We start from the raw sequence: 27299 nt of genomic DNA, 5'->3' as shown, positions 1-27299 counted from the left end.
ACTGTTCCATTTAGTGGCAATGTAGACTTGGGTGAGCTCATTGTGAACAACACCTTTAGTTTTGAAAAGTTCTTCTTAGGCCAGACGCAAAAGGAAAAGTTCTTGGTCTAAAGTGCTGACTTTTGTAAAGAAGATGGAATTGGACTGCTGTTATGCATCATTCTCTACAACCAAACTAACCGTTAAAGTTTCTAAACCAGGTTAATGGCAGGTAACTGTGCTGCAAATACAATCTTCTGTTGTCTTTTCATAGAATCACAGAATGCTTGAGGTTAGAAGAGACCCCTGGAGGTCAGCTGGTCCAACCTCCCTGCTGAAGCAGGGCCACCTATAAGCGGATGCCCAGGGCTATTTCCAGGCAGCTTTTTAATATCTCTGAGGAATTTCACATAACAATTGTGATAAATATAGTCTAAATATATTCTTGAAGTAATACTTAAACCCAGATCTTTTTACATCTCCTCTTTTCACAAATATCTGAGTGAAATGAAGTACTTGGCTTTATGTCAAACATTAATTTGTCACCATCTTTACATTATAGACCTTAACTGTGTCTCCTGCATCAGGCTTGATAATAGATTAGAATTGATACTATCTAACTAGCACTTTAGTCCTACTGAATACTAGAAGTAGCTGTATTGCAGACACTGATTTTTGTAATATGAAGGTAGACCCCTGGGATCAGTTCATGTAACTTGTTCACATTCAGACTAAATTGTAAGCATGTCTTATCATTTGGTGCATACCTCACCCCTGGTAATCAGATCTTTGTTCAATGTGTTAGTACTTCTGCATTACTGTCTTAATATTTCTGTCTTGCAGAGGAAAAAATGGATGTTTATCTAAATACGAAGTGAGGACTTTTTTTCTAGGCAAGCTGTGCTCCTTCTATATTATCCCACTACATTAACCCACTGTATTCAGTTGTTGAGACAGGATTTATTGGCTTGCAAAACCACAAATTACTGCTGATCATTTGATTTACCTCACATCCCTCTTTGTAAGGTGGTAATTTCCGTTCTGTACTAAAATCCTCCTGCATAAAATTTTATGATGTGACCCAGTCAGCATATATCCAGTTTTCTGTAGTTGTAGTTACTCCTGACATGATGAAGTTTCTTCTGTAAGTCAGCTGGGAAATCTGTGCTACATGTAGTGTTAGTATGGAAGACCTTAGGAGCCTTCATGGCTGACTTCATTTTATTAGATGGTATGTAAATTCTAGTAGTCACGTGCCCCTCTACTTTGTTAGAATAGTAATTCTAGTCTAGGACTTCTTATGCAGAATTCTTTGTAGGGTAGGCAAACATTTGGAGAAAAAAAATATTTTAAGCTCTCAGATTACTGACAAATGCCTACTGACATTTTCCCATTTGAAAGAGTGATTCAAGTTGGTGGGCGAGTCACCCAAGTAAGAGGTTTCTAGTGTTACACAACCTGTACCAGGTGTAGAAGGAGGGACTTGAAATTTCTGTAGTATAACCTGGTTCCACTGCAATTCTGCTTTCAAAAAACAGTGTTGATCTGTCAGTGTTGCAGTTCCTTCTTGGTTGATGGTTCAGGAGGACTGTTGTGGATCATACTGTTCTCTTTATATCTCCAGTGGCGGGAATCCTCTGATTTTATTTATTTATTCTTCTAGCATATGCAGATGACTATCCAGGCTCTCCAAGATGAGCTTCGGATCCAGCGGGACCTGAACCAGCTGTTCCAGCAGGACAGCAGCACCAGAACCAGCGAGCCCTTTGTGGCGGAGCTGACAGAGGAAAACTTCCAACGGCTTCATGCAGAGCACGAACGCCAGGCCAAGGAACTCTTCCTGCTACGAAAAACCTTAGAAGAGATGGAACTGCGTATTGAGACACAGAAACAGACCTTAAATGCACGTGATGAGTCCATCAAAAAGCTGCTGGAGATGCTGCAGAGTAAAGGTCTGTCAGCAAAAGCCACTGAGGAAGATCATGAGCGGACAAGACGGTTGGCTGAGGCAGAGATGCACATGCACCACTTGGAGAGCCTTCTCGAACAGAAGGAGAAAGAAAACAACATGCTGAGAGAGGTAAGTGACCAAGCTCTGGGTTCGTCTCCAATCTTAAGTTCTTCTCTGTCTCCTCTCCATTTCACAACTGTAAGGAAAGAATCTTCCATCTTCTCTGTGAGCTGTATTTTACATTGCAGATGTGACAGAATTTGTCCCTGTTTAAGAACTTCTTTAATGGCTTCCTCACATGTGCTTTCTGGCGTTTTGTGCTTTAGGCCCTGCTTCCCCCATAGGCTCCATATGAAGCTCTGGAGGTGAATTGTCACACAGACTGTAAAAATCATTCTTCCATTCTATTTTAGTTTGAGAGAAGGTAGCTACCTGTATTTAGGAGAGAGCAGAGAGAAATCTTTGCAGGAGTAATGGATGATTGCTCCACGGTTTCCATGGAAACAGTCATCTTGCTATGAAGGGTATTTGATAAAACTATTAGCTGCCCTGGATGCACAGCCAAAAAAAAGATTACTTAAAGGGACATGCTGCACACATAGTAACCCCTTTCCCCCCATCCCTCTGAAAACAGGAAAGGCAAACTATTGTTATATCTGTATTCCACCTTAGAGGAGTACAGTGGCAGGCATTCTTCACTATTAATCATCCCAAACTAGTTACAATAAAATATAGGCTGCATAAAAGTATCTTAGAAAAATAAAAGAAAATAAACGAGTTGTTGTGGAGCCAGTGTCTTTAAATTTCTTGATATTTTTAATTGAATTTTCCTCTCATCAACCAGTTCCTATTTTAATATTAACTTCCAAAAGGCTAGTAATTCAGCACGTGTCGTGCACATATACATGTAGATATGTATATGCGTGTATTCACTAATTGTAAGATTTTCTGTAAAGATTATTTCACGAACATCTGTAGCTCGAATGCGTGAACTGATAGCTATACATGTACGTGTGTAATATGGGTGTATGATTCTAATGAACTGGTTTGGGCATTGTATGTCTGTATTGTGGTTCAGAGTTTTTTTTGAAAGCCTGATGGAATACACGAGATTTAAGCGCCCTTTCTAAGAAACCAGGGAAGCAAGGCACAGAGGTTTTTGAGATGAGTGCTTGCAGCAAATTAATGCTTCTTAATACCCCTTATTCATATGTTTTCCATGGCCTGACCCATTGTACTTGTGCTTTTACAAGCATTTATGTAAGAAAGCTAGAGCCCATTGCATTTCTGAGCCAGATTTAGGCCAGATTTATTTTTTTAGAGCAGTAATCTCTTGAGTGTCTGGAGTGAAGATAATATGATTCCAGAGTTTCTACACTACAGTTTTTCCTTTATTTAGCAACCAATGATAATTCTGTTCCAGTTCTTCTATCTATTTCAGGAAGAGCCCCAAATGACTCTCATTTGTTTCTGCTTTAAGTCCAGCAACATAAATGAAAAGCTAGCAGGAGCTGTGTAAATTTTTTAGGAATGCGGTTACGTATGTTTCTGCTGATGATGAGTAGCCATTGAGAGATAAGAATTCTTGTTTCATTCACACGTATCTGCAAATCATCAATCATTTAAGTCCTAGCCTTTATAGTAAAAGTTTTCCTGGAAAGCGTAGAGATGACTTACTAACTTTGAAACTGCAAATGCTGTTTATCTAATATTTTAAAGTTAATTACTCCTTGCTGCTCACCCAGCTCTAGTGCATTGAGAAGGGTGAGCTGGGTATACTGTAATTTGTAGCTCAAGCCATTGATAGGTGTGAGATCCAGTCTTGAAGCTGAGCACCCTTAGTAGCCTTGGAAACATGGTGCCATGTGAAGAGATGCCAGATTATCTCCTTGTGGAACTGCGTCACATCAGGAAGGGTTTTGTTAGTACTCGTGTGTTATCCTTGAGCTCTGAGCTAAGTGAACTCAGGCTTGTCTGCATGAAACAGCGTTGCTGTCTCTGTGCAGAATCTCTTAGATATGTCTGCATCACCCCCCTCAGCTAATCTTCCATTATGTGTTTACCTGTATTTCCATAGTTTTAGGTTATTTTAGCCCTTTGCTACTCTAGATACTAATTGTGGAATTTTTGAGCTGCCTTGGAGAAATCTACTTTTGTGATGGTTCTATATCTAGCATTCCCAGTATCTGGAAAGGCATGCTAAACTCTTCTTTAAATACTGCTGTTAAAAGAAGCATTAGTATCTCAAAGGGATTTGCATGTGCTTGAGAGCTCGGTGTTTATAATTCATGTTCTAACACATCAGAAAAGCTGAGAAAAACTTCAATAGCAGTTTTGACCATCTTAGCTAAAGCAAATTCTGAGTTGTCAGAATCCACTAGTACTGTTCCTGATTTTACAAGTGTACTAGACTTCTGTTAAAAATCTTTGATGGTAGTAATAATAAAGATCTGCATCTTGAAGCAAAAAGGTATCGCTGCATTTTTCAGCTTTGAAGCCTTCATGTAATTCAAATGTGTGATGTTGAGACTCAAGGTCATCAGATGGTTTCTCAGACAGACAGTGCAGATGTGCTGGCCAGCAGCCTGACCTTGAAAATTAAATGTGAGTTCGTTCATTTTTTTTTTTTCACCTGTCACTATTACTGTGATTGTTCCAAAGACTGCACTAATTTCCTAAGGAAAGGAAATTCTTAAGACAGCCCAGACCTGTGTTTCTGATAAGATCATTACCAAGGAATGGCTGTGCTGGTGCAGGCCAACAATCCTTTTAGTCTGGGAAAGGGTAGGAACAAGGCAAACGTGATACTTCTTCGTAATGCTGTCCCATCTTCCCAACTGTTTACAGATGAGGGTTTTCTTGAACTTTTTGTGACTTGTCCATTTAGTATCCTACATGGATCTGCCGTCCGAGTACATGGTCAATGTCTTGAGCCCGTGTAAACTTTGGCAGCTCTAGCATCATTTGGTAATTAGTTCTACAAGCCTACTACCCGTTGCAGGAAGAACCTGCTTCATTTCTTTTGAGTTTGAACCTGTCTCCTTCATTGACAGCCTCTTCCTTTTGCACTGGAAGACACAGTGATGGGGTGATTTCTTCCAAGACTCTGTGCCACTCACGGTTTTAGAGTTGTCATATCCCTTCGAAGTTCTGTCTTTTTCCAGGCTGAAAAGTCTAACACTACTTAATTGTTCCTCATATAAAAGATGTTGCATATCTTCAATCACCACCCAGAGCAGAGCATCACCCAGAGCAGAGCATCTCTCAGTCTCCCATATCCAAATTATGAAATGGATTCTTCTGCAGATACTGAGAGGTATTTCCATAAGCAGTTTGCCTCTCCAAATGTCCTGTATTCCAGGGAACAATCTTTCCATACAGGTCCATAGGAAAGAACCTGTATCCAGCATAGGCTGTATTTGGCACCTCGGTGATACAGAGGACAGTCTGTCATTAACACAAAATAATGAAAAATTGAATGTCTCATTGACCATCTGAATTACAGACATGGACCTGGATGCCCTGAGTTCAGCAGATGACTGTGGCTGCATCACATTCTTCTACCATAGAAAACAAGCCTAAACTTCATAGCTTATAAAAAGCGGGCTGCTATTTTGAATACCCCTTCTTAAGTCTTACTGAAAATTATTCATATTATTGTTGGTATTCTAGACTTAACTTTCAAAAACAAGATTACTATCATACCAACAAGAAATACTTGATGAAATCCAGCAGCTGGACTACAGCTTCCAGAATAGTTCCCAAGTTGCATTAACTGCCACCTCATTGTTCCAGACTCACCTGTTGCAGAATTATCAGTGATGGCAGTGACAGCTCATAGCTCTAAAGATGACAAAGCTTGCTGTGCTCTTTTTGAAGACCTCCCTGCTCCCCCTCCTCCACAAAGTGCTGGATGCACAGAGTAAAAATAGGCTTTTCTCAGCTACACAGGCTATTGGATAGACCAAATATCAGTGCAACTTATGGCAGAATATGATGGCATTATATCTACACCTGGTGTTCCAGACACTTGGACTACCATGGGCAAACTATGATTTCTAAGGACAGTGCAACATTATTACAGGAACTTGGTTAAATCTTTCTCTTTTTGATGTGTCAGTTACTATCTGTCTTTAGAAATATATATATCTGAAGAAAGAACTGAGATCATACAGTTCTCGTGTCACAGTCGATAAACAGGTAACATCTTGAGAGATTTTGGAGAAAACACTTTATACCAGATTTCTCATCTGTCCGGAAGAAAGGATAAAAACAAAACTATCTGTGTTGGTTCTACCCAGGGGGAACAAAAAGAAGCTGCTCACTCTGTATTATTGTCAGATATTTGCCAAACAACTTTGGCAATGTTGTCTCATTTTCTTACTCCTTCACAAGGGATATCAGCACAGACTTTACTACACTAGTTAATGTGATGACTTGTTTGTCTCTGGGTTGCTACTGTACGTACATACTCTGTAACCCAAATACTCTTCGTTCACAGTGAAGCTATGGTATATACTAAATGGAACCTGACCATTAGTCAGTATAACGTATCATGGCATTTCTCCTGCTCAGGTAGGGATGAATATTTGGTGGCTCAAATCATATGGACTAAGAAGAATGTATGAGACGAAGTTCCTAAATGTATTATATTATTTTCAGTGGCCAGTGTGTTTATGAAGCTGCCAATCTTGTCATGCCTTCTATAACATATATTCAGAGTCCTGATTATATACATGGCCCTAACCATTTCCTTTTCCTGAAAAGATGTAGATGTCGTGTATGGTGCTAGTTGTTCCTTCATAACAGGCATATCACATTTTTAAAACAAAGTTATATCCTGCAAATGACTCGTGACAGGCTGTATGTGGCTGTTGTCGATACTTTCAGCAAGAGGTTAAAAATGAGTCTCCCTTGAAGTCAGTCATCTTGTAGCTATAGCATTCTCCTGGGAGAAGGGAATTGTTGGCTCAAGGTGTGAGGCTGAGCAGGTATTGCAGGTGGGGTGAAGTGTTCATTGAAGTATCAGTGTAACAGGCTGGCAGCATATTTCAGCACAAAGAAAGAAACGGCCTTTTGATTTGATAGACAAAAATTAGACAATTATTCCATGAACTGTGGATCCAGGTCTGGGGGACAGATAGCTGAATACAGCCTTTTTTTTGGAAACAGAATCATAGAATCATTTCAGTTGGATGAGACCCTCAAGATCGATTTCAACCATAAGCTAAATCTAGCACTTAACCATGTCCCTAAGAACTTTGTCTATGTGCCTTTTAAACACCTCCAGGGATGGAGACTCCACCACTTCCCTGGGCAGCCTGTTCCAATGCCTGACAACAGTTTCTGTGAAGAGTTTTTTCCTAATATCCAATCTAAACCTTCCCTGGCACAACTTGAGGCCATTTCCTCTTGTCCTATCACTTGTTATCTTGGAAAAACAACCAACATCCTTCATGCTACAACCTCCTTTCAGGTAGTTGCAGACAGTGATAAGGTCTCCCCTCAGCCTCCTTTTCTCCAGGCTAAACAGCCCCAGTTCCCTCAGCTGCTCCTCATCAGATTTGTGCTCCAGACCCCCCCTCACCAGTCTTGTTGCCCTTTTCTGAACTCTCTCCAGCACCTCAATGTCTTTTCTGTGGTAAGGGGCCCAAAACTTGACACAGGATTCAAGGTGGGGCCTCACCAGAAAAAAAGGCTCTTCATCCAGAAGGTTTCTTCAGGAGCCAGTTCTAGGTTCAAGGTTTGCATGTTACAAGGGTGTGCAACAAGGAAGCCAAGTAGCTTTGTACTTTGTGTCACAAAAACTGTTCGGCAGTAAATTACAGGTTTTATTTTTTATTTTTTTAAATAATTGGGCCTTTTCAAACAAGATGGATTTTTAATACAACCAAGTGTAAAACTCAATTGAGGAGTTAGGGATGTAGTGCTTACCAAATAAAGGGTGCTTTTGTATGTCAAGCAGTCACTGAAATGGGTCACTCATAAGAGCACTCATTTACAATGAACTTAAGGAAAGAGGCTATGGCAGAAAAAGCTATTATTTCATTTCGTCTTCAGTGTTTGTTGAAATGGCAACCACACAAAGTCCCATTTGTGAACTGTACTGCAGTTATCTGGTATGGCCTTATTACAAGAACTGATCCCTGTTTGTAGCTATTGAATCAAACAGGGTTCACTTTATTCTAGGAGGTAACACTACATTTCTGTGAGCACCCTTTGTTACGTCTCCACTTAGGGCAGGTGTCTGTCAGAGCAGCGAGCAGGTGCATGGGCTATAACATATGTATACTTGCCTTAGCTTTAGATTATCCAGCTTGATACTGTGATAGTCAAAGAGCAGCAGCAAGGAGCTTAGTGAGAAAGGATGGACGTACCATTGGAGCACTACTGAATAATGCCCAATGAAGAGAAAGGTTATTTGCCTTATCTGAACAGATTTTTTCCCATGCACGTGTTAAAATTCTTACCGTTTTCTACTCCAGGCTCAGAGAAAGATTTACAAGTTTTAATTAAAACAATTAAGAGTTATCCCCAAGAACATTTCTGTCTTGTTGCAAGATTTTGCAACATAAAGAAGACAGTTTTAGAGAGATTTTTTTGGTTTGTTGGAGTAGCTGGATTGACTCAGTAACTGGAACTCTTACTACCGCCATAGTAGAGGACATCTTTCTGATGAGTTAAAAAGATAAAATTTCCGCTTTTTCTACTGCTGCTTCATTCTTTTCACCCTTCAGAGGAGGGTAGCAGGGAGAAGTGATTTAAATCAAGATAACTTAGATAGTTATGTCTTTATTAAAATTACGTGATTTGTCTAGAAGTATTTTTGTAGAACAAAATTGGAGAAATTGGGCTATTGCGACTTGAGAAAATGTATTATTTATTCTTTATACGTTTTGTTTTTTATAAAACCATTGTAGTTTGGAATGTCTTATGTGTCACTTTTTAAAAGAATGACAGTAAGGCCTGGACTACATAACGGAGAATAAAAACAAATATTTTTTAGTTAACTAAAACGATCCAATCCACTTACTGATGCAACGATCCTGCACAGAATATCGTGTTTGATCATGTAAAGACATGGGTATGCCAGTTAAGATAAAAAAGGCCAAAATTACAGCTGTATTTTTATCTGCATGTCATATTTATTGGTCAATTCTGTTAAAAAGGAATTCATGTATGTATGAGCATATTTTTCTTATTCTCTATGCGATACATGCTATCTGATTATGTAGGTTCTGCAGGAAATGGAAGGCATGTCCTTTTTTGCTTTGAGAGCCCTTATCTTGTGGTGCTACTGAAAGATAAAATGCTGTATTTTTAAGCATACAGCCTACTCTACTATAAAACCATCATTGCTTAAAAGTCCACCTTCACATTTCTTCCAATTCCCATGCAAAATTGGAAGCAGGACTAACTGAGGAATTAGCAATGAATGATATGGCCCACTTGGAAGAAAATAATCTGATTAAATTCCTTCCTTCACTATTGTGCACATATGTATAATTTATTAATATTTTAAAGACATAGTGCTGGTACTGCTCAGTGTTGAGAACTCCTTCAATTCTAAATTCTGTTATCTAATTTTCAATTATTTTGGCAATTCTTGCTCAAGGAAGAAAACACAGAATTTGTTATTCTTTATGATGCATAAAGATTATTTTATCACAGCTCTTTTTTACATATTCAATGTTCTTAGTATATTTGATGAGCTGTTCCATGTAATTAGGTTGACCAGAAAATTACAGTATTGTTTCTCATAGGGGTACTGTGCTACCTTGCAGACCTAATTGTCAGATGTAAGGTAATATGATGCACACCTTTAGTTTCTATTTTGAAGTAGATTTTTTTTTTTAAAGGAAAATAGCTACTCTCAATTAAAAAATGGTAACGATGAAGTACCAACCCCACCTCTGGTTAAGGCAGCTACACTGTTTAAAACTTCTGACTATTTCTAGCATTCAGTTTCCAGTTATTGAATCTTAGTATTTTTTTTTGACAGAACAACTTTTTTTTTTTTTTTTTTTTTTTTCCTGTGAAGGAACTTTAAAGCTGTGATGAATTTGCACAATAATGGAGTATTAAACATAAAACTTGGAAAAGCAATTGGATAATAGAGCATTTTTCTATATTCTTGGCAATGTTGTGATGATATCTCATGGCTAAAAGTTCCCACTGGCTAAACTGTAACAGAAATATGGTGCATATTTTTAATAGTAATAATAATTAACAGTGAAAAGCATGCATGTTGCACAAAACTTGGGAACAAGTAGCTTTTTTCCCCTTTTTATTTTCCTTTTTTTTTAAATAGAGGAATCATGGAACATATAAAAACACTTAAAACATAAACTATATATAAGCCATCTTTTGCTATAATAATTTAAGTTGCATTCAAAGGTAAGATGGTGTTGAAGTTGACTAGTCTGTTGTGGACCGGTATCAGTTACACATGAAAGCAGAAGAAAGGAAAAATGCTCTATTACTTTATCAGAATGGATAACCTGCAAGGAATGAAGGATTAGTTTTGTATTTTTGTAGTCCTGCTATCTCTGTGTGGTCCTGTGCTTTTAATTATTGTTCAAAGTCCTGTTCTGAAGATGAGAATAAAGTTTGCATTCATCTCTGTGGTGTGTGACCACAATAGAATCTGAATACATCAGAGATAAGATATATTAATACTTCTCCATTCTGCCACTGAAAGATAAGTACACAACCTGTATTTCACAATTAAGAAGGTTGTCTGTGCACAACCTTCCTTTGGCAGCTGTACTTAAAGCTGTGTTCTAGGGAGGTCCAGGCTGACTGTGGTCCTTTTTTCAGGCTCTTTGGAACTGTGGGCATGTTGCCAAAATTAAGTCCTTACTATGCAGTTCGGAGGTGGGAGATGTTTTTCATCAGGGTGTGTCATCCAAATCACAGTGGAATTACCTAAGATGATAGAAGTAGGACATTTGCTTTGCTGAAGTGCAAAGAAAGCATCACTTCAGACACTGGAGGCACAGGCATTTCTAAAGAAAGAATTTAGAAGAATTTTTTATTTGGGAAAATGCTGTGCAATGTGAAAAGCAGATGCTGTTTGTCAGCATCCCTTTAGTGACACACTGTTCGCATGCTGTGTGTTCTATCTATTCCATTTCCATAGTAGTAGTTGCTTTTATGTTCTCAGGTCAGAGAGCATGTCTCCGCACAACTGGAAATTATCTAGTAGGTAATTGCACTCCTAAAATAAAAGTAATATATATTTAGACGTTTGGCATATTATTTTTTGATGTTTTGATCTTTTGTTGTCTCAGTTTCTAAAATTTCACAAGAATTTATTTTAATTTATCTCTCTTATCCAGCTGTTTAATTTTTAGTCTACAATAATGGTCCTTGGATAGCTGTACAACTGATGTGACAGGAACAGCTGGAGATGTAACTTTCTGCATGTCGTGAAAGCTCATGCAATTCAGAATAGGATACTTCTCACTCTCAGATCTTTCTTCACCTTTTTAAGCTTAAAGAATCATCTTCAGATTTATTCACTTTTCTCCATACATGAGTTTTGAAGTTAGGAAAAGCAACTTTTTAATTCTGAAATCTGAGGGACTCAGACCCTCTTTTCTTCCCCTCCCATGTAACTTTTTTCAAGTGGACGTGTATTTGAGCCCACTGCCAAGATGTGACTGGGTGTCTTCAACTGTGGACTGTTTTTACCAGTTTCCTCTCAAAGAAGTTAAATTATGTTTTTGGAGTTGTGTTTTTTCTATATATGTTCTTAGTAGGTACTTTCATAGCCAAGCAGAGATTACAGAATAATTCAGTATTACAGCAATATAGGATATGTGCAAGAATAAGTGTTCTCAAATACCACCTCACTTAAAGTGCCACACGTGAATTTACAAGAAGGACAGTGTGTGTCTTACCCTCTTGGTTCTGCTCAGCCTGGGAATTGCAGGAAAAGATAATTCTGAGAAGGGCTTGGAAGATGTGGGACATGTTATAAACCTCTCCAGAGGTATAGTCAGAAGTCATGTTTCTTTCTTATTCAGATGTTTGTGTACTTGTACAATGGCTCAATCCAAGCAGCTCACTTCGGCCAAATAGATATGGACCTCCTCTTCCAGAGTAGTGAAGTATCTGGTTGCCTCTCCAGCCATATACTGTTTGGTGAATGCATGACCAGAGTCCCCAGTGACCACTCTGCATACTTCAGATATGGAGATTTTTCAGGAGCAAGCTGCTCCTATCACTTAAATTGTACAAAAGCATCCTAAGATATTGAAAAGGTGTCTGCAACGATGTTGCACTGGTGACAAGACAGAAACTTGCTTTGTCCAGAGCTCATGAGAAGGACTGGCAGCCACAATATCTTGTAATTATGATGCAGTTCTTGAATCAACACATTCAAGGTGGCTGAAATGGAAACAGGGAAAAATATACCACAGCTACCTTAAATAAGGCAGCTGAGATTGTTCCCTGTGGAGGAAAATCAAGGACACTGAAGAACAGTCTTGTTTTTCATGACAGGTACTGGTAAGAGCACTGAGAGACAGGTGGAGGGTGTTGGATCTCCTCCCTGTCATATTTGTAAATGCTCAGACTGGTCTTGAGTCTTAGAAGCTTATCATAGCTTATTCTTATTAAGGCAGTATGTAGCACTATGATTGTTATCTCTGATCCTTGATTGAGGGTAGTAAGATAAGCTCTGATTTTCTTATGGGCAGAGTATGTGGTAAAATTAAAGCAAATTCAACCTCATGATGAGCTGCTTTTCTAACATGTATAGCAGCATAACTGAATGAATCTCTAAAGTATTGGTTTGTGGAGTCTCCTTCTCTGGAGACATTCAAAACCCACCTGAAACACATTCCTGTGTAGCCTCATCTAGGTGTTCCTGCTCCGGCAGGGGGATTGGAGTAGATGATCTTTTGAGGTCCCTTTCAATCCCTAACATTCTGTGATTGTTTGATTACCTCTGAAGAAGGTGGCAACTTGAGTAGTAAGTAGCAGAGATGGACCAGAAAAGTAGTTTCATTGATGTGTCTCAGGAAAAATGCTGAGGATGGAGTAGGTAATAAAAGCGACATGAGGATGCTGGTCCAGCTTGTACCAAGGGTATCCTGTGTGCCGACAGCTTCTTTTTCCTTCTTCTGAGGATGGACACAGCAAACATTGGAAGAAGGTTCAGTGGGCTGGGCTGCCTGCTGTCTGCTTTGAAAAAGCTTACAGCTCTGCTACAGAGATGATGCCAGAGATAATGCCTGAAGTCTTTAGATGGCCTTATGATCAGCATCCTGGAAAGAGCATCTCAGTGTAGTACATTCCCCTCCTTAGGTTTAACATCAGTATGTTCAAGATAAACTGGCTGCCTCACCTGATTTAAAACCTGTTGAATAGGTAGAAGCCATATCTGTTTAACTGTCAACAAAAAATAAGCATGCTCCTAATCCTGTAAGCAGATGGAAAAGTGGAAGAGTTCTAGAGACCAGCAGTACGGAAGGCTGGTGATGAGAAATTACCAATTATGCTGTGCTTCAGACATCATTTGAGAAGAATAGCAGAGAAGAATGCATACTACCCTTCCTTTGGACATGTACCTTAGAGGCAGATAGAGAACATCTTGAGCCCCATGAAAAGTCTGGCTAGACTACTTAGATTTGAGTAAATCCCTTTTGTGAATGCAGGTACAGATAAGTAGAAGAATATTAATGATATTCCTCCACTCTGGTCTATTTGGTGTCAGTGGTGCATGACCAGAGACTCTCAAGTTCTCTGTTGAGTAGGGGAGAAACAATTACCTTTTTTTTTTCCCAAGAGGGATTGTTTGTTTTGTGTTTGGTGGTGGGTTTTTTGTGTTTTGTTTGTTTGTTTGGGGTTTTTGTTTGTTTTTGTTTGTTTGCCTTTTTGTTGTTGTTGGATGGGTTTTTTTGTTTGGTTTTGGTTTTGTTTTGTTTTTTGTTTTTTAGTTTTTTTTCAGAAAATAACACCATACATGGCAAACATACTTGTAAAAGTACCTTCTCAGGAAATACACAAGTATAGCCTTTACAGACAGAGAAACAATCTACTAAATTTTCTTGTCATTACCACTCACAGGCATCAACATAATGCAAATGGCCTTGTGCCAAATTTATGCAAAATCCTGCTTGTGGCCCTTGTCATCACTACACATTTCTACTCACTTCACAGCTGTGTAAGAACACTTAACAATCTTACAAGATAAGTAGTGTTCTCAGTATTTTGAAAAGCACTATATAACTCTACTTTTCTCATGAAATAATTAGTCATATGGACCAAGTATGACTACGATACAAAATCTTATATTTTCACCATGTCTATTGAAAATACCAGTTTCTGGATAGCTTTTTGGATTTGTCTTTTAGGAGTTTGAAGGGAGCGGGTGGCTAAACTGTGCCTGTGTGTGTGTGTGCACATATATAATTTGTTGTTAGGTTAACTTATATCACAATTCATACTCTATGGGCACCAAGATATTTTTATGTCCCATAATATTAACTTTCTAACAGTATTCACATTCCTACATTTAGCGTTAGCATGTGGTGTAAGGACAATACTATTTTAAGACAAATAATGAAAAAGTGGAATAGATACTGTATTGTTTCTCCTGTATTTCTCGCTTGTTGGTTTGAAACCGATAACTACTTTGTACGGTTGAACAAGTTGTTTCAGCTTTCTATCGGTCCAGTGGAGAGCTACCAAGATGATGAGGGGCCTAGAGCACCTTTCTTATGAGCAGAGACTGAAAGAGCTGGGTCTGTTCAGCCTGGAGAAGGCTGAGAAGCGATCTTATCAATGTTTATAAATATCTCAAGAGTGGATGTAAAGAGGATGAGACTAGATTCTTCTCAGTGGTGCCCAGTGATAGGATGAGGGGTAACGGGCGCAGACTGAAGCACAGGAGGTTCCATCTGAATATGAGGAGAAACTTGTTTACTTTGAGGGTGCCAGAGCACTGAACAGGCTGCCCAGAGAGGTTGTGGAGTCTCCTTCTCTGGAGACATTCAAAACCCGCCTGGACACATTCCTGTGTGATCTGCTCTGGGTGAACCTGCTTTAGCAGGTGGGTTGGACTGGATGATCCCCATAGGTCCCTTCCAACCCCAACCATTCTGTGATTCCTCAGTGAGCAGTCTGAAGCGTGCTAGTTTTTTGAATTCACATCAACAGAAATATCACCTGGACTTTTGTGTCCTCCTGTCTCTGCACTCTGAGCTCCTCGAGCAAAGTGCTGTCCACTCATGTACTTTCAGCCGTGTTTGAGGCCTTGTGGAGAAAGGCTTTCATCATGCATAATTAAATGTTGCTAATATGGGGCAAAAAATTTGGGAAAAGAGAGTTATCTACCCAGCTGCACCTTATAGCTTGTTAAAACAGAAACCACAGCATTATTGTTTGCAGTAAGCATCTAGTCAAATAAGTTATGTGTGTATCTTCCATGAGAAGCTAGCAATAGTTTAGATTAGTTTAGCAAGCAGATGATGGGGAGTTTTAGTAGACTAAGCTGTCATTTCAACAGTTTATTTTTAGTATGTAGGTAGTCAAGATGCAGTTTCTGTTGTGCCTTTTTAACTGAGGGTGTGACTCTGTTGAATGAACTTTCACCTGTCCTTCCTTTGAGATGAGAAATAATAAAACGAAATATATGAACTGGTAACATCAGAAAGTAGCATTGAATTATGTTCTGTATTAGGAAGAGAAGCTTCTAGTAATTTTGTTTGTATTTGGTAAGTGAGACAAAATGCAATTAAGCCAACTCTTACTTTCTTTTCTGCTGGTACAGGAGATCCATCGTCGATTTGAAAATGCTCCTGACACAGCCAAGACAAAGGCTCTGCAAACTGTTATTGAGATGAAGGTAAATGATTGCATGTAGGCGTCAGTATCATTTGTTCTTTGGAAAATGGGTTTTCATATGAAAGGCAGCTCTGCCAAATACCGTACAGTTCTGTCAGTTTTCTAGTTTAAAATAAGTATATTTATTTTATACCAAAATTAGCAATTTGCAGACTCAAAACCCTCTTAAAGAATGGGTCATATAGGTAGAAAGATGTCTGTGTATGATTATAAAGCTAACTTTTCTGGATGAAATTGTGATTGAATTCTTAAACCATTAACTCAAGTAGCTAATGGAACAATGGCAATTTGCCAAGAGCTCAGGAGCCACAAGTGGAGTGTGTGGTTTACACAACTTTATGCAGTTGTATTTCATATTGTGTGGTCGATAAAGTACATCAGCCAGGGTTTGGACAAATACAGTTTAAAAATTGGAAACTGTCTTTGCCAAATGTTGTGTTCCATTTTTGTATCTTCCCTTTCTTCTTCCTCCTTTACCTGTGCCTTTTTCTTTTATTTTCCTTCCTTTTTTCCCTTCCAACTATTTCCACTTCATCTCAATGTTTTCTATAGTCATTTCCCATCTTTCTACTCTGGAGTCTTTCATTTACCATCTTCCTTTTATTAGTCATCTTTGTGGTCCATAGTAATGAAATCTAATTGATCATCTGGTAAACAATAAGCCATCTTTACTATCAAAAGAGAAACACCAGTATTTCTGGGAAATGGTGTGAGTGCTGAAACAAAATACTGTTGTGAATTACAACATAGCATTTCACCGTACCACCTTTCTAATTTCTTGTTGCAAAAGTCTGCTTTATTGATTTATTTTTTTTTTACTCCAATGGTATTTTAACAGATGATCTAAATATCTGTTTCTTCTAATGGTTTTCAGGATTCAAAAATTTCTTCTATGGAGCGTGGTCTCCGGGATTTGGAAGAAGAGATTCAGATGTTGAAGTCAAATGGAGCTCTGAGCACAGAGGAACGTGAAGAGGAAATGAAGCAAATGGAGGTGTACCGTAGTCATTCCAAATTCATGAAAAATAAGGTATTGAGAATACAAATGACAGTACTAAGGTGAACTGAGCTTAGCAAACAGATGAGAGAAGCTTTCGTGTTTCAGTAAGAAGTTACAGTTTTGGTTCCCATTCAGGTGCTCAGAAACAGAATTTATTTGTATTCTGCCATGAAGCCACTAAAATAATTTTAAAACATTTCAGAGAATTTTAAATTCAAATTTGACAAGATTATAACACAGGTTCAGTAAGGTAAATGGCCCGAATTCTGCTTTGCTTTCACACATTTCTTTTATTTCAGAAGGATTTTGTGTTTATCTTTAGACTGTTGCTAGTCCATTATAGTTGTCAGTTTTATTTGGTCGAGAGTCTTTTCAAATGTCATCTATTGAAAAAAATATTGTTTCTTTTTGCAGCTGTTGTACTATAACTTGTAGGCCTTTTGATTATGTAAAGATCATGAACTGTCACTATAATGGCTTTCGATTACACTCTCCTTCCAGTAGTGGAGTCAGACTGAGAGTAGATTCTACAACAGTGGCGGTAACAACATGAATTAATGCCATTGGGAATACAGGACAAATAGAACAATGAGATGTGTTCATCCTCAGGTGTAAAGATGGACACTGACTACTGAATTGTTTATAGCCGAAAGACAATTCATTCTTTGTTTCTCCCAAGGAAAAGTTTCTCAGTCCCTCAGTAGGCCCTAACATCTTCTCATGAAAATTCAGGCCACCTTGTACAGTAAATTTAAGAATAGTGTGAGCAGTCCTGCTTTTCTTAGTTAGCTTTTGCATACTCCCTGCGAGCAGTGTACAAATCACTGGAACAGAGGTTGAAAATTACTCTACTAGGTCCTGAACAATTGTAACCTATTGCATTTGTCCCGCTTGAAATTATTTGTTGAAAAAAGAATGCTGGAGAATGTTTCTTGGGGAAGTATTACTTGCCCTGAAGTAGAAACATGTAAAACTATGTGTTTATTTCACTTCCCTCATGCCAGCTCACTGATTTACCTCAAGATAACCACATCTGTTATTTTACACTTTTGCCCTGTATCCCGCTGAGTTGCTTCTAGGAATTGAAGGATATACCCCCTTCAAATTAGGAATAGATAGAAGGTTTTAGCACCTCTTCCTTCCATCCTTTCTTCTTTTTTTTTCTCCTTTCCTTCTTCTTTTCTTCTTTCCTTCTTCTTTTGTTAGCAACTCTTCCATTTCCCCTTGTCCTCTCCCTCTGTGGTCGTGTAGATCTATTCAGATTCTCACCTTCTGGATCTTTCCCACCTATTGTGTCTGCTCATTTATTTTCCTGCAGAAAATTTGCTTTTTTTTTTTGATAATTCTTCACTCATGACTCATAGCCAGCTCCAATCTTTATATCTTGCTGTCCTACCTTGTTTTGTAACTGTACATTTTTTTTTCCACTATCGTATCGTATAATCATCTGTGGCTGTATCTTGACAATTAACTTTATTTCTCTTAAACTGATAAACATCCCTTTTCCTGTCCTAATTTCTTCATGAATTCCAGTTGCAAAACTGTTGGGTGAGGTGCCCCATATTTGACATGTATAAACATAACCATGACTGTACATCTTTGTTTCATAATCAAACTCTTGTCTGGCAGCCTATATGAAATTACAGAGACATTAAACTTTTGAGAAGACTTAATGTAGAATGGAAGAGAAAATGAGTGACCAGTGTTGATCCTTCTGTTCAGTTCTTTTGTCACTTTTAGTTACTTGGATTGAAACAGGCCAACTAGGAGCTGACAAATGATAAATATTTAAAAGCATAACAATGTCGTGACAGGTAGAGCAACTGAAGGAAGAGCTAAGTGCCAAAGAGGCTCAAGGGGAGGACCTGAAAAAAAGAGTGGCTGGTCTCCAGGCCGAGGTCTCTGCAGTAAGATTTATTTTTTGTGTGCAGTGGCCATTCACTGGGGCTTGCGAGCTCTCTGGCTTTCGGGGTAGCTTTTCTTCTCTTACCTTCTTCATGACTCAATATAACAGTAGAACTAACAGCCTGCTCAGCCTTGTAGCTGCCTTTTTGTTCTCATGGTTTTGGTGTCCATAACATCACTCTTCAACTAAACATCTGTATTTGTTTTGTTACGGGTTTTTTAATGGTATGAGGTGTTTTAGCAATAGCTTATTCTTCTCTATTTAAGCAGATTTTCAGAAGTATTCAGCACCCATTTTGGGACCAGACTTTGAAAGAGATTTGAAACAAGTAGAACAAAAATAATTTGAAAACACTTGCCGAACCCTCTTAACATTGTTTCACAAAAAATAACAAAAGCTGGATGCTGAACGCTTTTTAAAACTGATTGTTTAATTTTAGCAGCATGATGTAGGTTATTGCTTTGCTGTGAAATTAGTGCATTTGCTGAGGAATCATAGTGTCTCACCGAGACGAGAGACATGAGCACGTAATGCTGTTTAAAATTCTCTTGCTACTTGGAATGGTTTGCACTGGATTCTTCCTAAAGAGTCTTAACACATTGGCAGTGTGGGCTTACAGCTTTGAAAGTGGGATTCTAGAGAGAACAATCTTGGGGTGCAACTGGGGAATTTTAATGTAATGAAATGTGGTTGTGTTAGATGATGGCATTTCACCAGAACACAAGTGCTTAGGGTAAACATCTCTTGTGATATGACCCCAAAAAGAATTTATCTTTTCGAAGAAAGAACAAATTGATTTGAGAAAGTTTTACCGTCATTCAACCTACCTACTAGTTGAAAAAGTTTATCATCTGAAATTTTTAAGGAGGCTTGCTTGGTTTTTTTGGATACTCCAGCAAACACAACTAGCAGAAAATAGTTCATATCTTCTCAGCTATTCTGCTGTGCCGAGCAACGTTGTGCAACTGGTTGTATTGGCCAGTAGCCCCCAGCACATATAGTACTGCTAACATCAGTACTTCTGTATCTAATTTAAATAGGTGGTGAAATCATTATGTGGACATAGTTGCTTTTAGTAAAAATATGAAAAAAAAAAACCAAAACTAGTATGTTTTAATTAAATGAACAATAAACTGTTGAACAGTTCTATAAATTACATTCTTCTTGTCCTCCTTCCCATTACTGCATTTTAAAAAATTTGTATGAATGAGGTTTTTTGAAATACGTGTCCTCCTTCCTCCAGTCCCCTTCTTCCTTATCTCCTCATATATACAGTTTCACAGTAGAACACAGGAGTCCTTGATGACATCTGTTGATGCAATTTTAATGCTCTTCAGTAAAGAGCTTCCTTTCTTTAATTGCCCATTACTGAAACAGTGTTGTCATGATAAAACTACATTTACCCAAGCTTTTCCTCTCAGTTATTTCTACTAGTACATGCATTTATTATAAATAAAAATAAAAATTTTAAACCCCCCACCTTACAGCTTAAATCAGTTTGATTTTTTTTCAACACATTCCCAAAAATGGAGGATGACCTGGACAATTTTTTTTTAGTTTGTGATGTCCTTGAATTTCTGTTTTGAAGCACTGGGCAACATACTTCTGGGATTGAGATTTTTTTTTTAAATGTCACAAGCAAAATTGTGCAAGTTATAAAAACCTGTTTAGTTTTTAGAGATATGTCCACCTCTGGTATATAATATAAAAGTAAAATATTTCTATTTTATTCTGTGAGATGTATCGGAGACAAACTAGAAAGTTGGTTATAAACTTGGATGTAAGTCTACTTTTAGAATTCCCTGTCATCTTTAATTAGAATTATTATTTTTCTTCAGATTTACATCAAAATTGTCCTGGGTGATGATTGCACTTAGAATGTGATTTCACCTAGTTTCAATGCTTTACTTTTAACATTTCTTAATTTTATCTTTTAAAATTATAATCCAATCTACATTTGTGAAAATAAATTGGCATTTCCGTACTGATTTAATTCTCTAAATTAAACCTAGGAAATTGCTCTCAGCAACCTGCAATTCCACAAACAGTTTTCATGTTGTTTTGATGTATATTTGCATCTGCTTTAAGAAGCTTCCATAAATTAAAATGCATTTCTTAGAAGAATGAAATGCTGGGTTTGTAAATAGTGGGACAAGTAAAGGTGTCTTTACGTACTCTGTAAGCATGAGTCTGGGTTGACAGGTGGAGAGATGGACAGAAACGCCTTGGTTTGACATTTCAAAGTAAATGTCTTGCTTCTGAGAGACACCTGTAGGTATCTTATCTTTTCTGATACTACAGGATGAGAATACTTTCTCATTACATTTCTGCTTCATCTTCATTAAAAACTTATCCCTGCTAAGTAACTGGTTTGGGTCTGTCCTTTGAAAGACGGCTACAAACAGACTGACTCTGTTAAAAAGAACATCTCTTGAAAAATTGATGCTATTGCTCCCTCTCTCTTTTTCTTTGTATCTTTTGCTCATGACACAAGTTTTTACTGACCTTCCGTTCAAGATAACTGAAGGCTTCACAGTTCCGTGGGATAAGTTAAGAATATCATACCGTTTGTTGGTAGTTATATGAATTTATAGTTATTCTTGTAAGGAAGGTATAAATTATGTTTTTCCTTTGCCCATCTTTTCTTTCTTTTTCAGATTGGTCAGGTGAAACAGGAGCTGTCACGCAAAGACACCGAGTTGCTGGCCTTGCAGACAAAGCTGGAGACCCTCACAAATCAGTTCTCCGACAGCAAGCAGCATATTGAAGTTCTGAAAGAGTCTCTTACAGCTAAAGAGCAAAGAGCTGCCATCCTGCAGACAGAGGTGAAATGGGCAATTCTGTACTTACTGGCTTTCCGTAGAGAAAGAGATAAAAAAAACATTATTTATTTTCCTACTGCTTAGATTATACAATTCCATAACTATTCGATCCTACCTGTTCTGGGCACGTTGTATCTTTGATTGTGTGTTTGATTCTCTAGGACAGGGGACTGATCATAAAGACGAATATCTGTGTATAAGCGCACACATGTTCCTGTGGATGGATATGCACTTGCGCAACATGTTCCACTAACATGCAGTCACTAATATTATTTTTCCTAGGTGCAGCTAAATTAGAAGTTGCAATGCCTGAGCTGGGGGGATATATTTCCAGTGACCTTGTAGCTAAAAGAGAGCAGAGAATGGCAGAAAATTCAGTAGTGTACAGCTTGCTGAGGCTTCACTGCAAATGTCAGCATGTATGGGAACTCTTGCATGTAAACCTGTGCCTACACCTGAAATACAGGCTTTCATGTTTTATTATGCATATTCCAAGATTAAGGAAAAATATTCTCAAAACTGTGTGTAGATAACAAATGCTTAATAAATTCCCATTTTCTGTAAGACACAACTGTATATCTGAGCATCAAATGGATAATAAGTGTAGCGTAAATTTACTCCTTCTGGACATTCTTCAAGAACAAGGATGAAATGTGTGAAGACAGCATTTCAGTCCCCTGGCTTGGAAAAGTGTAGTGTTAGTGGAAGTCCAAAAGATGGCGGTCATGCATCAAAAAATAGCTCCAAAGGAGATATTAAATAGGAATGCAGAAAATTTGTGGATAACAATGGTAGAAGGATTCCACATTACAAGTGTGTGAGAGAATTTATTTGAATTTTTTATGCTCATGTAGCCACGTCCAGTGAATCTGTGGGTGCACATGGCCTTGTCCACATTCAGAAATCAAGTTAAATAGTAAATATTTTTGATGTTCTAAGATGGCTTTTCTGATTATTCTCAGATTTGTGTAGAACTTGATATTGCAGAATCAGAAGAGCAGAGTTGTAGACATGACAGTGAAAAACTCTGAGTGACAGAAGTCTTGCAGTAAGAGAAAATATCTTTAGTTATTAGATTTAACTGACATGGAAATGGAAGGAAATTCAGACAGGGCTCTCAAGTTTATCTGCAGGTCCGAAATAAAGGTGGAAATTTTAAACTCTAAGTACAAATTGAGATTTATAGCTCTGTGTTAAACTTGATTTTATTAACAGATAATTTCAGATGAGTGAATAATTTGAGGTGATTGAAGAGGGAAGAGATAGCAGGTGTAGAGGTGTTAAGTTTCTCTGGAACAAAAAGAGAAAGGTCGTGTTTGGGTTTTGTTTGTTTTTGTTTTGTTTTGTTTTTTAATAAATGCAGTTAAAAACTTGCCTTCCTAGTTTCCTATTGGACAGAAAGAAAATAGTTTAAGTGACCAATTTTAGTTGTGACTTAATTCTACAAGCTAGAAACTTCAATTTTTAGTTTTATTTTACATTGATTTGTTTGGATTATTCACTTGAGACAATTTTCATTTGTATTAGTATAACTGTCAAAGTGTGCTAGTTACAATCATAAACTTCTGGGTAAATGTGTTCATTCTTTTTTACTAGTCAGGAATGTACCCTAGATTCATACATATTTATTTCAAAAAATATTTACATTTCAAAATGTCATTGGAAATAGATACGAGGTAAATAAACATTTTAAAATGTAAATTTCAGGGTTTGATCCATTACAGTGATTGAAACCAATATAATATTAAATCACTGTGCAACATTGTGACAAACCCACACAGCTAGAAATACATTTCTATTCTTACTTTTAAATAATAAAAATTAGTACTTTTCTGCCCATGAGATGAAGGTTTTGAAATAATGTACTTAATTAACAATTTAAGAGACTTCAGTAGATGGTCATAATTTCACCTGTTACGGTAAGTAAACATGTTTATTCAAATAAAATGTATGTAATTTAGACAAGATATTTTAAAAGAAAAAGACTTTTTATACACCATGGATAGATATTGTTGATTGTCATTCAAAACATTTTGATTTATTTTACCTGAAGAAAAAGTAGTTTTTTAATACAGAAAATTATTCCATTCTCTAACTTGTAATATTACTAAGTAATCATTGAGAATATTTGTTCTTCACTGGGTTCTTCCATTTGAGATTCTTATGTAGTGCCACAATACAAAACCAAATTGAATTCCTCCCCCAACACATGTAAACTCTCTGTCTCTCTCTACCCACCCTTTTTTTACTAGTAAAAGAGAGAAATTTTGTAATTGCTGCTTTTAGATTATTCACTTAGTTTGCTTCCAGATACTATAAGCAAAATGTAACTGCGGTAACAGTGCAGGATTATTTTCTGTCTTTCAGTGAGGAGTTGCTGTGGAGTTATAACATTAATGATACTGTTTTAGAATGATGGTTTTATGATAGATTTAATGGATTCAGTAGAGTCTAGCATGTTCTCCACAGTAAGATGCAGCAATTGTGTCTGGATTTAACATATAGGAAGCACTGTTGATTATCAGGCTCATCCATTGTATCAGAGTAAGTAAAATGTAGAACGATCTGTTTATGTCCCTGAGAATTTTTATGTAATTCCAATAAGATATTTATACCTTTTGAAAGATAGTCAAATCTTTTTCATCCTTGTTGATGATGTTGACAGACAGCTCAACAATGAAATCAGCATACACCGTTACCTTTCATCTGTCTTCACAAGTGATCCTCTCAACTGTAACACTGGAACACATTGATAAAATAGAGCAATGGGATGTTTGTCATTGCATCCTGTGATGCATTTGTTTTTTTTTTTAAGGAAAAGGTATGTTTCCATACAAGAGTTTTCACTAGGAATAGGATAGGAATATGAGATCCAGCCTGGCCTCGCTGTTAACAGTACAAGTCAATGTTAAAGCATAAGTAGCTTCCCTCCATGCACCTCAAGAGAGTTACGAGGAAGGAGAGAGGTGCATTTTCTGTCATATATTGGCAGATATCTTCGTAAGGGATTGATATTTTAAAGTCATATTCGAATAAACATTTTGAGAGGAAGGAACGTAACTTCATAAGCCTCTGTCTTTTAGTCTTCTGTTACAGAAAACTGCAGGTAGGTGGAGAAAGGATGTTTTTATAAAATCTCAAAAATGGATTAGCCACCTGCCACACTAGAACTACGAAGAACAGTGAGCTGTTTGTGGGGTGTTTATCTTGAGGGCTATTGGGTGGAGAGGATATTGTGGTTAACTTTTCAATTTGTGAAAGAACCTTTAAAAACAGCTCTAAAAATGTACAATCTCTTTGTAAACAGAACAAATTTTTTTTTTTTTTTTTTTTTTTTTTTTTTTTTTTTTTTAATTAAGACTATATCCATATAAAGTTTGTGTTTTGCCAAATGAGCCTTTTAGCCTCAGTGCCAGGAGGTATGTGGCATCAATGGGAGGTTAAATTACTCAGTGAGAACATTCGCCTTTATTTTTGTATACTGCCCAAGCTGGCATGGTTCTGTGATTGGTCTGTTCCATATGGTAAATTCAGATTAATATTCAGTAGAAAAATGAATCCAATCCTTTGGAAATATTTTATTTGCTCCGAATGTCTCAGTAGAACATAAAATTCTCTAAAGGTCTGTCTTTTTTAGGGCTTATACTGGCATTTTGAAACTAGATTAGACTCTCTTAGGTAAGAGCCAGTGAGGAAGTGGCTCAGATTTAGTGAGGAGTGTGCGAGTGGGAGGTGATTGCCTGTACAAGACTTGTTAACGCCAGCTACATTGCGACCTGTGCTGACACCTGCAAACATTAAGCTCAGCTCACAAACCGAGTTCACCATGTTTATGTATTTAATACTAAGTGTGAGAGGTCGTGGAAGAACAGTTGAACTGATTTCTGACCTGAGGAGGCCATGGAAGCAGGACACGTGTCCTGCAGTGGGTTTATAACCCCAGTGAGAGCCCAACAGGCTCTGTGCAAAGCCAGGTGTGTGTACCTCTGCTGCATGGTGTAGTCATGTAATCTGGCCAAGTTGGGCAGATAACTGGGAGCTGTTGTGTTCATAAAGAGTTCACTCTCAGGTCTTCTACAGATCATACAGGATATTACTGCAATTTGTATACAAAGGTGAAGAGTCAACTCTAACATAGTTAATAGCAACGATAAACGTCAAAAATAGAGAATTAAGTCTTGTGAACAACCACTGTGGTCAAAGTCAGTCAGTGAACGTGGCTTTTAAGTCTTAATTACAGACTGTGCTATCAGGAAAACAGCTTAACTCTTACTTGTGTTTGCATGATGTGTTTGCAAGGTCATAATAGAATGTCACAGAACTGATCCTTTTTAAAATGTATTCATTTCAGGTACTTGGAGACTTCACATCTACAGTATGATAAAAGCAACATTTCACTTTGCATTCCTGATATAAGTTTGTCTGCATTTCTCAATTAACTTTAAATTCTGAGTGCTGATATACATAGAATTACTTCAACATCATCTGTAAAAAGTAGCTGGCTCTTGTTAGAAACCATAGCAAGCTCTAAACACCTATTTCAGGACTGATATTCTGTCTGTTCCTTTTGCTGCTGTTAATGTTGTCACACCAACACAGAATAAAAGTTTGTAATTTTACCATTTCAGAGAAATTAGGGCTTGGATTTAACACAGGGGAGATTGTACCTTCTGATCGAACTGAATGGAGTGTTAACTGAATGCAATATGGCTTGGTTCACTGATCTAAATCAACAGTTCAGCCATGGTTTTAGCAGGTGGCAGGTAGGTGGGAAGAATAACTCAGTCTCAGGAAGAGAGTAGAGCACTGTTTTTTCTAGGCATCACTTCCTAAACCTGAGTGAGAATCGCCAGTGTCATAATACCCTGATTGCTACTGTACAGTGGAGATGATGATAAAAACGAGAACAGAATGCATGTGCAACCCAAGTCCCGTTGACTCAAGCTCCTGAGTCAGTTCTGACTGGCATTGTGGACTTCTGAAAATTTTAGTGATTTCTCTAAGCTGTAAGTTGAGAATATTCTTAAAGCTAAGACTTTGATCTAATTACAGAATCCAACATTTTTAAAAAGGCTTAAGAAGAAATTTAAATATTATGTCATTTATTGTGTTTGTTCTAGTAGTCATTTGAGCTACTAATGTTCTAGTTTTTCTTAGAAATTTGAAATTCTACATGCTTAATGTAGGGCTACACGTATTAGAACAGAGTCGTGGAGTATTATTTACTGCTACTGCAAAATTCTGCAAAGACAAGTCAGTGATTCCCAACACAATTTTTCATATATGGTTCTTAGAGTGAAGAAATGTGTTATGTATGGTACCCAGCTGAAAAGAGGTACCTGTTGTACCTGTACCTAGGAAGGGTTGTTGTGTTGAAGGTGGGAACAAATGTGCTTATTTTGCTAAAGCTTCGTGGGATATTGGAAGGTACCTGCAGGCCAAGTTAGCAAGCCCATTGTTATACGAAGGGCCAGCAGTTGCCTGAGCTGGACTGTAAGATTTTACTTGCCATGCATAATTAAAGACATGGCAGTCTGTTACTGTGAAAGCAGTTAGGTTAACCCAGGGTTAAGACAACACTGTCCAAGACACTGAAGTCAGAAGGGGCGTCAGCACCACAGTAGCTGTTTGCCTGGTCATTTCCATGTGCAGAGAAAATCTTGAACTGACTTTGTTGAAGTTGGCATCACCTGACTCCCACAGCCCTCAATTCTTGTCAGTGTGGGAGGATGCCATACATAAACTGAGCTGACATGAATAAACAAGTGCAGTGTTCTGCCAGGA

The 27299-nt window shown here is 37.7% G+C and overlaps 1 protein-coding gene across 8 annotated transcripts in view; it reads left to right on the top strand.

The window, feature by feature from the left end:
* The window catches only part of ERC1 (ELKS/RAB6-interacting/CAST family member 1), a 289471-nt gene that overhangs the window by 61253 nt on the left and 200919 nt on the right, over positions 1–27299 (top strand). For 5 of the 8 annotated variants that reach the window (XM_082042955.1, XM_082042958.1, XM_082042959.1 and 2 more), the window contains exons 3-7: positions 1643–2059; positions 15714–15788; positions 16662–16817; positions 18602–18685; positions 21351–21518. In XM_082042955.1, coding sequence (XP_081899081.1) covers positions 1643–2059; positions 15714–15788; positions 16662–16817; positions 18602–18685; positions 21351–21518 — 900 coding nt within the window. The remainder of the gene's footprint in view (positions 1–1642; positions 2060–15713; positions 15789–16661; positions 16818–18601; positions 18686–21350; positions 21519–27299) is intronic. The other 3 variants (XM_082042960.1, XM_082042957.1, XM_082042956.1) reach the window with 1 other exon arrangement.

The sequence above is a fragment of the Streptopelia decaocto genome (assembly GCF_964273445.1).
Source record: "Streptopelia decaocto genome assembly, chromosome: 1".
In the NCBI taxonomy this organism is placed as follows: Eukaryota; Metazoa; Chordata; class Aves; order Columbiformes; family Columbidae; genus Streptopelia; species Streptopelia decaocto.
This window is presented reverse-complemented; position numbering and strand designations above follow the sequence as displayed.